This window comes from Mesoplodon densirostris, chromosome 6 (genome assembly GCF_025265405.1).
Source record: "Mesoplodon densirostris isolate mMesDen1 chromosome 6, mMesDen1 primary haplotype, whole genome shotgun sequence".
NCBI lineage: Eukaryota > Metazoa > Chordata > Mammalia > Artiodactyla > Ziphiidae > Mesoplodon > Mesoplodon densirostris.
Genome location: NC_082666.1, coordinates 83,390,533 through 83,404,466, shown reverse-complemented (window position 1 = coordinate 83,404,466; position 13,934 = coordinate 83,390,533). Strand labels below are relative to the sequence as shown.

At 42.6% G+C, this 13,934-nt stretch overlaps 1 protein-coding gene across 1 annotated transcript in view; it reads right to left on the bottom strand.

Moving 5' to 3' along the window:
• PCSK5 (proprotein convertase subtilisin/kexin type 5) overlaps positions 1-13,934 on the bottom strand; it is a 334,111-nt gene that overhangs the window by 288,622 nt on the left and 31,555 nt on the right. The window contains exon 2 of the mRNA XM_060102335.1: positions 6,711-6,815. Coding sequence (XP_059958318.1) covers positions 6,711-6,815 — 105 coding nt within the window. The remainder of the gene's footprint in view (positions 1-6,710; positions 6,816-13,934) is intronic.

Here is a 13,934-nt window from a genome sequence, read left to right as displayed (position 1 = left end):
ACACACAGCAAGGGCTCTACGCTCTATCCTATGCCCAGGGATTTTCTGTCTGGCCCATCTTACTCATTCTTCTTATCTGCACTCCACTGTGGGCGTGTGCGTTTATAACCTTCCAGAATGAAATGCTGCGAAGTGCTCTCTAATAAAGATTTGGCCCCTTTTCCTAAGTAGCTAAAATAATTGGGGTTATGACCCAAACTTTCCCATCAGATAACCCAGCAGTGTACAATCTGACTCTCTGGTTTCTGATCATCCAGACATCTGGGAGACCTGAAAACAAGACAGAAAAGAAGGGAAGGCGGAGAACTCGGTGGCATCTGCACCCACATACTCTTTCCGTCTCTCCTACACTCCTAGCCATCCTGCCATTATACCTGTATCACAGGTTGCAAACTTATGCCTGAAATGCTTCTCCCAGGAGTCTACACGTTCTAGTGGGGTTTTCAAAGGCACAGGAATGCTATCAAAAGGCAAAGACAGGAATCTGCCATAGCAGTTGCACTTCATAACTGGTGAAAGGTAGTTAAAGAGGGTCACCCAGGGGCTTCCCTGGTGGCGCAGTGGTTGGGAGTCCGCCTGCCGATGCAGGGGACACGGGTTTGTGCCCGGGTCCGGGAAGATCCCACATGCCGCGGAGCGGCTGGGCCCATGAGCCATGGCCGTTGAGCCTGCGCGTCCGGAGCCTGTGCTCCGCGACAGGAGAGGCCACAACAGTAAGAGGCCCGCATACCGCAAAAAAAAAAAAGAGGGTCATCCGGAACAAGACAGCCCCCCAACATGCCCCTTGACCATCGCATCCATGTTCTCTCCGCTCATCATCACACCCAAGCCCACACTGCTTCCAGAAGAATTCAGGGCATTCTCAAGCTATATGGTAACTGCTTTCATTCACTGGTGAGATGCTGAGAAGCAAATGTGTAACAATCACGGTTATGACACAGGCTAAGAACACACAGCCTCGGGTTCCTGCCCCAGAGAACACAGCCCCTCTCGTTCGACCTCAACACACCCAGGATCTGTGCACGTGGCCACCGAGCACAAGCCCAGGAATGTTGTTATAAAACTGCACTTCACAGAAGAAAGTCAAACCATGAAGTTATTATCACAGTTAAAACCAAAGAGCAGAAAATTGAACTGCCAGAGAAAACAGTCCACGGGAGCACCAGCTGGAATGAGGGCAGGTGGGGTGAGAGGAAGTGGAGCAGCGGCCAGAACAGGAAGCACTTGTACTCGGGGTGGAATGAATTTTGAAGCTGCACCAGGACACCAGGAATCTTGTCAGTGAAAGGCATGGCTGTGATTCATGCATGGGAGCCAGGCAAGATGGAGCTCAGACACTCCTGAGCATCTATTTCTACCTGAATAAAGTTTCTTTACCTCCAAAGATCCCCTGGCAGATCAGGTGTATGGAAACAACTTATAAATGGTTTGTCTCAGAGTTAAAAAAAAAAAAAAAAAAGTTAACCAATGTGCTGGTTGTCTCCACAGAAAAATGACGTATCAATCCTCAGTGAAGATAAATTGATTCTGAAAGTATACAGTGAACCCATGGAGAAATGAGGTTTGACTGATAGGAAGTAGATTTGTACAACTTTTCGGGAACATGACCTTTATGTACAGTGAAGTACCCCTGCACCCTTACTTTACTCCATCACATCGTCTTCACCCTTGAGGCAAAAAGAGAAACTCTAATCACCTGAAAATCAAATTTTGGACACAATAGGTACCAGCAGGGATTAGTCAAGAACTTGAACTTCCCTTTCTTGTTTCACAGGTTTGATTCTATCTGATCTTGCTAATTACCTCCAATTACTTCATTTCCGCCTTGCTGTCCTTTTCCTACAGCCCTTTAGCTGTCACTGTACAGTGCTTGCATGCTCTGCTCTAAAATTCTCTTTAGAGGAAATGGCTTACATATAAATGTAACAAATGAGCAATCTCTCTGTGAGCTAAAGCCTTGAACTTAATTCTGGGCCACACTGACAGAGGGACAATTGCTGCTCCAGGAGATTAAGAGAGGGGCTCCAAATATTTAAAGAGCTGCTATGTCTAAGTCTGGAAGGTGGATGTAGATCCAATCAATGGATAGAAGTTACAGACAGGCAAATTTTAGCTCAACATGTGAAATCTCTTTAATTATAGAAATGTTTGCCTTGTCCAGTACTGAGCTCTCTGTCATCGGGCATGTTTAACAGATCTGAAAATAATATTTTTAGGAGTATGACAGAGGGTATGTTAGCATTGGATAGGAAGGAGAGAAGGCTCATTCTAAGGAGCCTATGATTCTGCAATGAATAATACTATATCAATAGCTTTTCCGTATTTGAGATACACAGCCATACACATCCACGCGATGAGGCGGGTTGATAAATTGAACTTCAGGAAAAAACATGGCAGGAGAGTTGCTCATCCCTGAGCCCAGAGCAGAAGGTAATTCTATCCTAGATTTAGATAAACACTGATCTTTAAATATATTTGAAGACAGAAAAAACGACTGGAAAAGATAAGAGATTAAAAGGCCAGAATCTTCAAGATAAAACCTCACGGGCACGGGTACAAGTTGGGCCCGTATATCAAACTACACATGAACAGGACACAAGGGCTAAATGAAGGGCAGTTTATGTTCTTTATTTTTGAAAGCCTACTCTAATGGAAAATGTAGGATTCTGATTTTTCTGTTCTGGGTAAGAAGAATGAAAGAAAAGTATCTCCTCCACCCCCGCCCATGTCTGCATGGGCAGTTAAAGAGCTGTAAAGAACTTTTATTCCAAAGAGCTCCTGTAGATACCGCCCTCTTTGACCAAAATGCCACAGGGCTGGCAAAGATTTCTAAGCAGATGAATGAGAGGCTTCTGAAAATGTTAAGTCAAGACTGCCGTTTCTCAAATTTAACCTAGGTCTCTTGGAGAGAAGTTGGTGAGTCAAGAACATTGTAAGACTCACCCTTCTAACTGCTGTAATATGGTACCAACACTTTTTGCCAAACTGTGTTATTACTGTATAGTGATGCTATCTTAGAAGTCTGTGGATCCCTGTCATTTAAAAGCTAATCATAACATACGGTTAACATATGGGAATCCGGTTTATTCTTGTTCTCCGGGCTCATGTGCCCCAACTGACCACAGCATTTTCTTAGCACCAGGAGGGTTGTTCTTACAATGTTGCTACTTTTGCATTTCCTTCTTTAGAACCCTCTAAGTAAAAACAATAGCAGGGGGAAGAAGGAGCCATGCAATTTACTCCAGCAAGTAAAAGCCAGGATCTGTGGAGTGTGTGTATTCCCTGCAATTCACCCATGTGTGTTTTCCCTTTCTGGAGAAGATGAGGAACAAAAATAACTTCACACATCACCAATGTTTCCTACCAAGCCATTTCACATGGCCCGTCCCCCCTGATCACAAATGTGCCTCCACTCTGGCACACAAATCACCCACCACACACACACACCCAAGATTAAAGAAAAGGAGACCTGACTAAGAAAGCAAGTTGTGCGGATACTTTATACTCCCCATGAGATCTGCTGGGAGCGAAAAACAAAAAGTCAGCCTGTAGAAATTTACATAGTCTCAACATCTTTCCCCACAAAACGCTTATTAATTAGGTGGGGGAAAATCGTATTTTAAAGTAAAGAAACCTGGCAGACACCAGGTTTCATCAAGTGACCAAAGTTAAAATCATCAGCAATGAAACATGTCAACGTCATGTGCCTCCTGATCTGATACACTGGGAAGGACATGGCACTTCTCTGGTGTTCCCGCCAAACCTGCAGCTAATCATGAAGAAACAGACAAACGCAACTTGAGAGATTCTACAAAATAAGTGGCCAGTCCTCTGCAAAAAAATTCTAGATCATGAAAGAAAAGAAAAGGAAAGGGAAGGGGAAGGGGAAAGGGAAGGGGAAGGGGAAAGGGAGGGGAAGGGGAAGGGGAGGGGAGGGGAAGGGGAGGGGAAGGGGAGGGGAAAGGGAAGGGGAAAGGGAGGGGAGGGGAGGGGAGGGTAAGGGGGAGGGGAAGGGGAGGGGAAAGGGAAGGGGAAAGGGAGGGGAGGGGAGGGGAGGGAAGAAAATGAAAGTATGACAGAGTATACCAAGGAGATTTGGGAAATATGACAACTGATGTGATCCTGGCCCAGAAAAGAGACAACTGGCAATATTTGAATAAAATCTGTAGATTAGATTATAATATTGAGTCAATGTTAATATCCAGATTTTACCAAAATGTTAACCATTGTACTCCCAGTTATATGACAGAACGTCCTTGGTTTTGGTAAATACACAGTGGAGTATTTAGAGTTAAAGGGGCATCATGTCTGCAATTCACACCCAAATTTTCAAGAAGAAACTTATATACATAGCTATGTGTGCATGTGCGTGCATGTGTATAGAGAGAAGAGAGAGAAAATGACCAAGTAAGTTTGACGAGATGTAAAATGTAAATGTTAGGGGAATCTGGGAAGTGAATACAGGAATTCCTCATAACGTTTTTGCAGCCTCTCTGTAAATAACATTTGTTGTTGTCGCTGTTGTTTTAATTAAAAAGGAAACTTAACCTAAGTGGTGGCCTGAGCTTTTCGCAGAGGGAGCTGGAGAAGGAGGAGGAATGTAGTAGACCCCCATCTCCTTTGCTCTTCCATCCCCAATGCTGAGAAGCATTATAACGTCTTGTGTTTCCCTGAAAGCTACTGTGGGAGGCTGCAGAGAGCTCCCTGAGGGCATCACCCTATCCCCAAATCCCCAGAGCCTAACACAGGGTCTGGCATATATTAGAGGCTCAAGCAATGGCCAATGGAAGGAATGATCGGACTTTAAGAAATATCTGAAAGAAACTGCAGGCAATCCCCAATCTGCAAAGTTGGAAGAACAGTGGCCCTTCTGTATAAACAGCTGGGTGGCAATGAGGGGCAGGTGGCATCAGAATGAGGAGTGAGAAGCAAGGTACAATCCTACCCTAGGGTATTCTTTATATGGAGGAGGAAGAGGAACTGAGCAGGTACCCTGGGGCTGGCCTGAACTGGCTCTGTTCCTCTGGGTGGCGTGGGGGAGGACATACATGCCAGGCACTATGTGTCCCAGTGTCTGAGGTCTCCATTGGGTCCTGCATGAGCTATTTGATGCACTGAGATAAGAAGAATGGAAGGCCAATCTTCCCCAAAAGAACGTTAAGGCTTGAAATAGCTCTGTATTCAATTCTGTTCTTACCTCCCAAACCACTTAGTACTCGGTTTTTCAAATTCACATGGACTATGCACATGAGGTCTGAAATTAAAATCTTTTAAATTACCAAAGTTCAAGAAAGCTTGGAAAAAGTTAACAGATGAAAAACGTGACTTTGCTTCGAAAACTTCGCTAATTCAAGAACATCCTAACAGACTGCTTTTCCAGTAAAATTTAATTCTGAATAGAGATAAAGGGAAAATATACATATAATCCACAGGCTGCCAGAGTGTTAAGTATCAGGGGATGTTCCTATAATCCACAGAAAATTGGGCCCTACAACAAATGTGCTTTTTCTAACCAGCAAGATACAATTTCACAATCATGAACACTGTGTGATAATATTCCAGACAAAAATTAAACAAGGAGACCTGTGGCGCATAACCGAGGACAGGACTCCAAACGGCCAACCTGATTTGCATATTAATTCAAATAGGGACCTTTTTGCTTTAATAAGGAATATCATTTTCGAGGAATCTCTAGGTGAGATTGCCATGCTCACTGGTAGAGACTTGTTGACCCATTTATTTGAAAATGAGCTCATGTGATAAACCCAAACCATAATGAGGAAAAGACAACCCTTCCTGATCAGTAAATAACCAACAGTGAACCCACAGAGGAACCACGGCAGGCTGGTAGTGCTGCCCCCCCTCTCCCTCTTTACTTGTCACATCTGGGAGGCCAAGCAGTTCTCTGTCAGAGTCAATCCCTTCCTCCAACTTAATAAGGACAGAGGGTTATCTCATCCTCAGAGTTTTAGCTGCCAGTTATTAGCCTGTGTGTCCCTAACACCCTCCAGCTTCCTATCTCCCATTTCAAAGCTGTCCTGCCTCTCCAGAATGGATTGGGAGAATCTAGACATGACACATCTTCTGCTAGGTTCTCCTAGAAGTATGCTTTCTGTACAACCCAAAAGGATTGGGTCAAGACAATGCGTAAGAAAGATCCCTGTTGAGCTTCCAGGAGGAGCACAGCCAGCTTCTGTCCCTTCTGTGCTCAGAATCCCCCCTGTCTCAGACATGGTCTAGTCCGTGGGCCACCAGTGGCATGGCTCTATTAATGCCCATTGAAACTACAAGGATTCGTGGTGACCTGAGGCCTGACCTAAGGGTTCTGGAAGAGACCCCTCTACAGAGCTCAGATAGAACCTCAGATCTGTATGCAAACAGGCAGATGGTATGGTCTTCTTAAGACTTCAATACTTCTGAATCCATCCCTATCTGTCCCCACATACACTCCTTCTCATTTCTCCACGACAACTCCTACTTCTGATACCCCTGGGCTGTTCTACAACTGGGATGATAAGGGCACTTCGATAAAAAATCAAGCCACTGCCTATTTTTGGTCTCAAGAGGAAGCAAAGATATTGGACCAAAGGATAGTATGACAGCTCTTGAAATGTAAGCTTTCGTGCTGGTCACCAGTTCCTAGTGTGATGTTACCAATGAAAAATGCAGAAGCTCTGCCTCTTGGTCCCCACCCAACTGGTTCTTCTTACCTTTGGTTCCATTGAAATGAAACTGTGTGTTCCTCTGCTTGAGAGAACTGACCTTTTAATCGTCCTGCTGTGATAGAAGTGGTAGTAATCCTTCAGGGCCCCGATCTGCAAAGGCAGGAGGGAAAGAATATAAGAGAGTTAACGTATGAAAAGTCTTCTGTTTTCCTGGTTTTTCATTAAAATAAGAACACAAAAGCAAAAAAAAAAAAAAAAAAGTCCATAAATTATGCAGTTGCTGGCCATGCTTAAATGTTACTTGAACCTTGGTGATCACTTTTCAAAAGAAGGACATGTGATATGAAATGGAGTGTCCTTGAGGCAGTGACCGTGGAACTAAAGATTATAATGGGGCAGCTTGGGCTCTCCATATCTCCCTTTTAATGTTTAATTTATATGCAGCATTTTAAATAATTCTATATCAATCTATATCCAAATGTATGAAAGAGAAAAAAAAATCAAATAGCTATCTGGTTATAAAAACACATCGCATTTTGTTTGCTCCGAGAAATGTACAATGAAAGACCTTGTTAGATTATTTATATCATTAGTTTGAAACAAGTCCTAAGCAATTGATCATTCCCAAAGAAAAGACTACTTAGTTTGTTTCCTGACTTCAGTAGACAGTATAAATACATAGCTCTTATTCATGTGTTACAAAACTAAAAGTGGAATGAATGGCAATTTCTAAAACAAAACAAAGGTCACACGTCCTACCTATCAGCTAAGCTTCCTGTGTGACAATAGTTCAATCGACTCTATCTTAACGATTTCTTTAACAAATTAGTTTTCTCATTTATGTACTCTTTCTTTAGTTAAAAACAGGTCTGTTTAGGATAGCTGTAAAAATAAATCCCTGTCCATTCTAAGAAAACAAACTAACACAATTCCAAACAATCATATTCTTTCAACAGATTATAAAATGTGGATCACATAATGGAAATTAAACCATACAATGAGCTAAGGCAGGAGAGCTTGGTTCTAGTTTCGGCTGATGGTCACCAGATGTGTCTTCTTAGCTAAATCGCATATACTTACTATGTCTCAGTTTCATTATCTATAAAATTGGACTTCAAGCCAGTTCATTTCTCAGTTCACTACAGCTCTCAAATTCCATTCTTTACCACTGACACTTTACTCGCTTTGGGCAAATACAGTTAGGGCTATTGCTCCAGAACACCATTGCTCTACCCTAAAAGAATGACCACCATCAGGATGTTTTCCAATTAGGACAATTCAAAAGTTAGGCCTTCTATCAGCTCGGTGCTTTGTGACCGCCTGGAGGGGTGAGATAGGGAGGGTGGGAGGGAGGGAGACGCAAGAGGGAAGGGACGGGGGAACAGATGTATATGTATAACTGATTCACTTTGTTATAAAGCAGAAACTAATAAAAAAAACTTTCTAAAAAAAAAAAGTTAGGGGCCTCCCTGGTGGCGCAAGTGGTTGAGAGTCCGCCTGCCGATGCAGGGGATACGGGTTCGTGCCCCGGTCTGGGAGGATCCCATATGCCGCCGAGCGGCTGGGCCCGTGAGCCATGGCCGCTGAGCCTGCGCGTCCGGAGCCTGCGCGTCTGGAGCCTGCGCGTCCGGAGCCTGTGCTCCGCAACGGGGGAGGCCACAACAGTGAGAGGCCCGCATACCGCAAAAAAAAAAAAAAAAAAAAAAAGTTAGGCCTTCTTAATTAATAAAAAAATAAAAGCAAAAAAAGTCATTGCCCCAGCTTAACTTTTTCAGATGAAAGGTTTACTTTTTATTCCCATCTTTTCATCACATTCTCAATCATCGTCCCGCCCTTCCAATAAGGATGATCAACCAAATTTCTGTGCCATTTAAGAGTCATCTCCTCACTGGGACTTCATGCTCTAATTGATTGTTTCTTATCTTCATTAAATTTGAATGTCTGAAGTCTCCCATTTCTGATTCAAGTGGAACTGCCCAGATGTACACAGAAGAGATCCTGGACTCTGAAAACAAGTAGGAAATGAGGCAATCCTAGCTGATACCTCTAATCTCAATGATTCTGGACTCTGAAGCAGTAGAAAACAATGAGGAAGAGGGCACAGGTGCCAGTCCCAGTCTCCAAGGGTGTTTCAAGGAGGGTGTTACAGGCCAACTTTAAAATTCCAGAGGAGCAGGGGTAGAATTCAGGAGGGGCTGCATAATCCTCTATCAGAAATCTTAAAATCCCAAGAAGCTTAGAGTTTTCACCTCCTGTAGTTTCTGTCAAGAATGCTCCTTGGGGGCTTCCCTGGTGGCGCAGTGGTTGAGAGTCCGCCTGTCGATGCAGGGGATGCGCGGGCTCGTGCCCCAATCCGGGAGGATCCCACGTGCTGCGGAGCGGCTGGGCCCGTGAGCCATGGCCACTGAGCCTGCGCGTCCGGAGCCTGTGCTCAGCAACGGGAGAGGCCACAACACTGAGAGGCCCGCGTACCACCAAAAAAAAAAAAAAAAAAAGAATGCTCCTTGAGTAAATACAGTAGTTTTTTGTGGAAAGGAACAGAGAATCTCTGAGGAAGAACTTTTTATCGACGTGAAAAGTGCCAGCATGTTTAAGATCATGTCCACTCAACTATTATGGAACCTCTTCGACTATAGGAAATGACTGAATTCAACTCAACTATTAAACTCAAACTGTGGATGAAATACACCCTGAAGAAATATTCAGATCCTTTGTGGCTTCAGTGGTACACACCAAAATGCTGGCCGAATGCAGTGTACATGGAGCTGGAAAGTGGAACCCTTGTCCTGACTTAACTTGCTCTGGGATTTTGGATACATCACTTAACCTCTTTGGGCCTTGGTTTCCTCAACTGTGAAATAAGGACACAGGAGGTACAGTGGACAGAGACTGGTCGTCAGAGTCTAACGGGGGATAATAATGTTTGTGGGTTAGTGTGGTTATAAGGATTGAATGTAATAGCAGGTACACTGCCTAGTCAAGTCACTGTCTACCACATAGTAAGTGGCAGAAGGTTATGAGTTCCCCTTCCAAATTTATATTTAAATCCTACCTTCCCTCGCCTCCTATCCTCTAATTAATCCCTTACCTCTGTCTCTTGGCAGGATTCCTCTTAATCTGCCCTGGTATCACCTCCCTTATTTCACTTCCCTTATTTCACTGGCAAAAATCAAAAGGGTTGATGATACACTGTTGGCAAGGATGTTGGCACAAATACAGCTCATACAGGATCAGTAAAGAGCGTACCACGGTACAAGTGTTTGCAGAGCCATTTGGCAATATCAATAAAATTATACACAGTACTTAACCTTTGACCTAGCCTTTCCACTTCTTAAAATTGATTCTACAGGTATAGTCATTTATGTAAAAGAATGGATGTTAGTTAGAGCAAATTTTGTAAAAGCAAAAGAATGCAAACACCTAGCTGCCATCAATAGGTGATTGGTTCTATATGAACTGAAACGGATTGTCTCCAAGGTAGTGGATAAATAAAGAAATAAATAAATACAGGTGCAAAAGAGGCATATAATATGACCCAATTTTTGTAGGAGAAAAAAGGAAGACTCTAGATGACATGTGTGCTTATATGCACAGGATAGTTCAAGAAGGAAACTTGACAAACTGGAAAAGAGGGATTTTCTTTTCATTATTTGTGTGGCTGCATTATTTTTTTAAATTAAACTAACCAAAAATGAAAAAATAATACAAATGAACATGTGAAATAGCACACACACAAATCCCACTTACTTTTCCAGGGGCAAATATGCTCCCCCAATTCCATGAGACTGATACAAGGGCCACTTCTATTTGGGCCATTAAATCTCTTTAGCAGTACACTCTATTTAATCTCCATCTTTCAGGGATTCTGTTTCCTCTATAGGGTTATGGAATGGTGTTCACTGATTGGCTAATGCCTGCCACATCCCAAGCATCTTGCTGCTCTTCCGCATGTTAATATATTTAACTTCATCTCCCCAAGAGCTTCTGAAGACAAATATTATTACCTCCAACTTGATAAAGGAGGCTATTGAGGCTCTGGTAGTGCCCAAATGTACACAGCTGGTATTGTGAGGTGGTAAAATGTAAATCTTTGTTGAATGCCTAGCATCGGGGTGAATTTAGTTAAGTTTCATGGTGCATCCCGTCGATGGGCTCACAAGACGCATTCCGACGTCCTTCTAGTGAGCTTTCTTATACTGCAGAGCTAAATTCGATGCAGCCAGGGTTCTGAATGTGATTAAGGTTCTACCAATCAAAGGCAGACTGTGGCATCGCGAGGCATTCTTGGAGGCTTTTACGTGTTTAGTGGTGGCTGTGGCTAAAGGTCTTAGTACCTGGTTGCTAGCTTTCTGGGCATTCATTTGCACATCCTGTTTTGTCAGTCAGTTGGTAAGAGATTTTAGAAGAACTACAGGGGCATCATAGGGTAGCTTCCTCCTTCCTCAGCTTCCTCACTGAGGCAGAAGCAGCAGCTCTGGTGGAGGCCCATGCTGTGGGGTGGCTTTGGGGGCCTTTTCTGAAAACTTGGCCCTCCTGATTAATATTCCAAGCTATTTAATAGTCAATACTGAATGCCTTCCAAAGCAGACCAAGCAGTGGATTCAGTAGTTGGCTCCCCTGAATATTCCAAACTGGACAGATGAGATTTTCTGAAAAAGTAGCTTTATATATATACAATCTTGCACAACTTAGGGATCCTCAAAGGTATGTATGTACCTTTTGAGTCATGGGCTACAGGCACCACTGAGCCAGAGGCTACGGATGACCCACGGTGTCTGCTCTAACATCCTGTTAGATGACTACACTGGCTTCTTGGCTTCTCACAGCCATTCACACCAATCTCCTCTCTCAAGTCTTTCTATACAGTAGCCAGGATAAGGTTATAAATGTACATTTGACTGTCATAGTTCATACGCCAGCTTCAAATCCTTGAGTGGCTTCCCTTTGCTGTTAAAATAAATAGTAATATTTAATATTATTTAATAATATAATTTTAAAGTTAATAATAATAATATCAACATTGATTCTGTGCCAGGAACTAGTCTACTTGCTTTATCTAACTCATTGAATAAAAGCACTGTGGCCACCTCAATGAACCTGTCAGCTCTCTCAGGCTGCTTGTTTGCCTTGTTTTCCCTCCTGCCCTGTCCAACTTACAGATTTCCCCAAATTCTGTACTCCTTTTCGGAAAGTTATTTACTATCAGCCTACAAATAAAATTTTTTTAATGGGCATAAGTTTGAACAGACATTTCACAAAAGATATACAAATGGCCAACAAGCATGTAAAAAGATGCTCAAATGCAAATTAAAATCATTATAGCACTATACACATACCAAAACGGCTAAAATTTAAAAGGTAGACAATACCCATTTTTAATGAGTTTATGGAGCATCGGAACTCTCATACATTGCTAGTGGGAGTAGAAAATGGTTCAACATCTTTGGAAAATCATTTGGTAATTTCTTATGAAACATACATCCTCCTCATGACCCAGCCATTTCATTTACAGTACTTACCCAAGAGAAATGAAAACCTATTTCCAAACAAAACTCATACACAAATGCTTATAGCAGCTTTCTTAATAATAGCCCCAAACTGGAAATAATGCAAATGTCTATCAACAAGTGAATGGATAAATCAATTGTGGTATATTTATAGAATAGAATGCCCAGCAATAAAAAGGAACAAAACTCTGATGAATGCAGCTACATGGATGAAGGTCAAAACAGCATGCTGACACAAAGAGGATACACTATATGATTCCATTGGTAAGAAGTTCTAGGACAGTTACTCTATCATGACAGCAAACAGATCAGTGATAACCTTGGGGAAAGCCTGGAGAAACTTTTGAGTTTGGGAAATGTTCTATTTTTTTTTTATTAGTTTCTGCTTTATAACAAAGTGAATCAGTTATACATATACATCTGTTCCCATATCCCTTCCCTCTTGTGTCTCCCTCCCTCCCACTCTCCCTATCCCACCCCTCCAGGTGGTCACAAAGCACCGAGCTGATCTCCCTGTGCTATTCGGCTGCTTCCCACTGGCTATCTACCTTACGTTTGGTAGTGTATATATGTCCATGCCACTCTCTCGCTTTGTCACAACTTACCCTTCCCCCTCCCCATATCCTCAAGTCCATTCTCAAGTAGGTCTGTGTCTTTATTCCTGTCTTACCCCTAGGTTCTTCATGACACTTTTTCCCCTTAGATTCCATATATATGTGTTAGCATACGGTATTTGTCTTTCTCTTTCTGACTTACTTCACTCTGTATGACAGACTCTAGGTCTATCCACCTCATTACAAATAGCTCAATTTCGTTTCTTTTTATGGCCGAGTAATATTCCATTGTATATATGTGCCACATCTTCTTTATCCATTCATCCGATGATGGACACTTAGGTTGTTTCCATCTCCCGGCTATTGTAAATAGAGCTGCAATGAACATTTTGGTACACGTCTCTTTTTCAGTTATGGCTTTCTCAGGAAATGTTCTATATCATGACTGTGGTGGTAATTCCATCAGTGGTAAGTGATCCGGCATGTTGGAACCAGCTCATTGCAGGCTTGCCAGATCCAACTGCATCTTTTCCCAACACCCTCTGCAGGGACATCACATTGCTGACTTGACATCAACAATGATGGAAGTTTTTAACACATCAGGAAAAATTGGCAAAGGCTACAAATTAGGGCTTCTTTTTTCCCTGATCAGTCACTTGTTTAGTATTTATCAGAACAACCCCAGGTATGTACATTTGTCAACACTCATCCAATCTTACACAAAAATTGCTGCGATGGGGAGTCTATCAATTATACCACAATAATGGTGAGTTCAAAAGTTATATCTCCTCTACTGATCTCTGGTTCTCTTTCCCATCTGTACAATGATTCAGAGATTGGGAAACGCAAGAATCCAGTGACCTGGGGCTCTTCAGCTCAGATCTCCTCCCACCCTCTCAGGTGACGTGGGGAGGAACCAAGTCACCAAGACAAGTGTTCTTGCCAAACAGTCTCCAACAGTTAAAGTTTGAAACTCCTGCTTGCTAAATTCCATTCAGACAGAAAGCTACAGAAGCACCGCCTGAATATACTGATTTCCCTTCATTAAAATTTGACTGTGATGCCTCATTTGTACTTCCCTGAGAATATTAAAACCATTGTAATTATTTGCCTTCTGTATTTCAGACTCTGTAACATTCAAAGGAGAATCAAAGAGAAGGTGGCCATGATTGCTTTCCCCAAAGTCACCAAGATACTCCAACTTCAGG